This window comes from Octopus bimaculoides, chromosome 16 (genome assembly GCF_001194135.2).
Source record: "Octopus bimaculoides isolate UCB-OBI-ISO-001 chromosome 16, ASM119413v2, whole genome shotgun sequence".
NCBI lineage: Eukaryota > Metazoa > Mollusca > Cephalopoda > Octopoda > Octopodidae > Octopus > Octopus bimaculoides.
The window spans coordinates 54,841,480-54,844,937 of record NC_068996.1 but is presented as its reverse complement, the minus strand read 5'-3'; the positions used below and the strand labels follow the sequence as shown (position 1 = coordinate 54,844,937).

The 3,458-nt window shown below is 43.6% G+C and overlaps 1 protein-coding gene and 1 long non-coding RNA gene across 2 annotated transcripts in view; one reads left to right on the top strand and one right to left on the bottom strand.

Annotated features, from left to right (window-relative positions):
- LOC106871182 (large neutral amino acids transporter small subunit 1-like) overlaps positions 1 to 3,458 on the bottom strand; it is a 91,112-nt gene that overhangs the window by 21,508 nt on the left and 66,146 nt on the right. Inside the window, 1 exon segment of the mRNA XM_014917516.2 lies at positions 688 to 791. Within this exon segment, the coding sequence (XP_014773002.1) occupies positions 688 to 791 (104 nt within the window).
- The window catches only part of LOC106871183 (uncharacterized), a 62,877-nt gene that overhangs the window by 13,613 nt on the left and 45,806 nt on the right, over positions 1 to 3,458 (top strand). The window lies entirely within an intron of this gene.

The window sequence follows — 3,458 nt, the reverse complement described above, 5'->3', positions numbered from 1 at the left end:
ATTCTCTCTCCAGCCAGGTAACCTTGTACTTCCTCTACAGCAAGACACCTGTATCTGTCTTCATTCCTGATTTCTCTCTCTCCCTCTCCCTCTCTCTCCAGCCAGGTAACCTTGTACTTCCTCTACAGCAAGACACCTGTATCTGTCTCACTATAACCTTTTCATCATCACCTCCTCCCCTCTTAAAAGTTTTTTTTGTCTTGCAAGTACTTGGTGACCCTATCAGTGCAGGTGCTACTTAAAAGCACCCCAGTCCACAGCTGTATAAACCTTGCCAAAACTGACCTCGCCTGTGCTTGTGCCACATAAAAAGCACTCAGTTGGGTGGTTGGTGTTAAGAAGGGCATCCAGCTGTAAAAATCCTGCCAATACAGTCACAGAAGTCTGGTGCAGGCTTCTACGTGGCCAGCTCCTGTCAAGCCATCCCACCCATGCCAGCATGGAACATGGATGTTAAATGAGGATGATGATATATACACACACAAATAAAGGTTGGATGGCTAAGGCTGAAAGACTTTTAATTATCAGTTTGATCAGTTCAAGGCTGACCCAGAGCTAAACAATTACAAAAACTAGCGACAAATAACACCCCCTCCCTACAAAACACCTGTTTAAAGTAGCTGATTGATTTTACAACAGAATAGTAGGAATAGAGAGGAAAAGATGTGTTGGTTTTAAAACATTTACCTTGACATTGACAACGAAGTTCCATTTATCATTCCAATAACAGATATAGCTATTAGAATTGGCATTATCCAAGAAGCAGGTCCAAGTGTTTGTTCAGCAAATGTCTAAAAATGAGAAGTGATATATATATTATAAACACATAAAAAGAGATCATGAACAGATTGCCTTAGAGTTAATTTAACAATAATCAAAGTCCTAGAAAGTAGGAAAGAGGACAAATCACAAATCCCTTTAAGTAGATGGCCCTGCTCAATATGTAGTAGAAACTCCATAAGGTGTACCCAGTGCTATAGACGCATAAGAGGTGCAGCAATATCAGAGGAAGGCTAACAGGGAAAATAGTCTTTGTGTGTGGCAGATGTACAGGTACAATAAACACTAGAAATGTACAGAAAATAGACTCCATCAAATGCTAAGGAGGATACTTAGAAGTAGTTGATAGTTTCCATTATTTTGGTGACCAAGTCTGCAATGAAGGTGGATGCTCTGAGAGTGTAGCTGCTAGAATAAGAATAGTCTGGGCAAAGTCTAAAGAGCTTCTACCTCTGTAGGTAACAAAGAGTCTCTCCCTCAGAGTAAAGGCAGAGTGTATGATGCCTATGTACGAACAGCCATGCTGCATCACAGCGAAGCATGGGCTGTGGCCACAGAGGACATGCAAAGGCTTGAAAGAAATGAAGTTAGTATGCTTCATTGGATGTGCAATGTCAGTGTGCTCATATGACAGAGTGTAAGCATTTTGAGAGAAAAATTGGGCTTAAGGGGCATCAGATGTGGTGTACAAGAGAGACAATTGTGCTGGTATGGTCATGTGATGTGTATGGATGTAGACAGCTGTGTAAAGAAATGTTGATTTCTGCGGAGGGAAACTGGAAGAGGTAGACCCAGGAAGACATGGACCAAGGTGATGAAGCAGGATCTTTGAATTTGAGGTCTCACAGAGGCGATGGCAAGGGGTCGTGACTTTTGGTGAATTGCTGTGTTTCAGAAGACTCATCAAACCAAGTGAAATTGGAGTTACTGATGCCAGTGTCATGTGACTGGCACATAGAAAGCAGCACCCACTACAATCTTGGAGTGATTGATGTTAGGAAGGACATCCAGACATAGAAACCAAGCCAAAATCAGACTGGAGCCTGGTACAGCTCTCTGGCTTACCAGTTCCAACCAAACTGTCTAACTCATGCCAGCATGAAAAGCAGACACTAAATGATGATGATGATGATGATAAACACAGCACATGCATATATAATTCTTTCTTTTGGCACAAGACCTGCTATTATGAGGGGATGGGTAAGTCAGTTAAATCAACCCCCATGCTCAATTAGTACTTATTTTACTGACCCCCTAGAAGGATGAAAGGTAAAGCTGACCTTGTTGGAATTTGAACTCAGAAAATAAAGACTCAGAAGAAATGCAGCTAAGAATTTTCGTCTGATGTGTCGATGATTCTGTCAATTCCCTGCCTTACACCATCCTCGTCACTGCTTCCACCACCACCACCACCATTGTCATTATTTTCTTTTAACATCTATTTCCCATGCAGACATGTGCTGCACAATTTGACAGGATCCAACAAGCCAGAGGATTATATTAAGTTCCAATGTCAGCTTTGACATGGTTTCTACAGCTGGATGCCATTCCTAATGCCAGCCACTTCACAAACTGGACTGGGTGTTTTTTTCTCGTGCATGCCACCTGCACTATTGAAGCTGCTGAATAAGTTGCAAGGCAAGAAAAAAAAAACCTCATAAACTAAATGGGGGAGGGAAGAAGGGGTGGTGGTGATGATTCCATGCCAAATGTTGAGTGTGATGGAAGCGCAAACCCAGACATCTTACAATAGAGATATAAGGTGCCCCCCACCACATTACAGTATATGAGTGGGTGGGAATAGTTGGAAAGTTGGAAAGAAGACAGAAATGGTGGTGGGATGCTGAAGCATCTCAAGATACAAGGTGGGTGTAAGAGAGGATGCAGACAGTGGACTATGGGGTGAATCATGGACATGCATATATAATACTAAATACATTTTCAGCCCACTCAAAAGTATCTTAGATTGTAGGGGACATGCTGTGATTGAGGAGACCTATTGAGTCAAGTACATCAACATCAAATGGAAATTGTAGTTGTGACCGCTGTGCCGGTGACATGTAAAAAGTACCATCCAAACGTGGCCGATGCCAGTGCCGCTTTGACTGGCTTCCGTGCCAGTGGCACATAAAAAGCACCATCCAGTTGTGGTCAATGCCAGCTCCTCTGGCCCCTGTGCCGGTCGCACATAAAAAGCACCCACTTACACTCTCAAAGAATATACAGTACAGTTTTGTTTCTACTTTGTAGATTTTCACCTATTGCAGGGGGTTTTGGAACGTAGCACCCGTGATAATCAGGGGATTACTGTATATTCTTTTACTGGTGTCACTCATTGGTGTGCAAGTATCATCATCATCATCATCGTTTAACGTCCGCTTTTCATGCTAGCATGGGTTGGACAATTTGACTGAGGACTGGTGAAACCGGATGGCAACACCAGGCTCCAATCTAATTTGGCAGAGTTTCTACAGCTGGATGCTCTTCCTAACGCCAACCACTCAGAGAGTCTAGTAGGTGCTTTTACGTGTCACCCGCACGAAGGCCAGTCAGGCGCTACTGGCAATGGCCACACTCGAAATGGTGTCTTTTATGTGCCACCCGCACAAGAGCCAGTCCAGGGGCACTGGCAACGATCTCGCTCGAAAATCCTACGGGAGCCAGTCAGGCGGTACTGG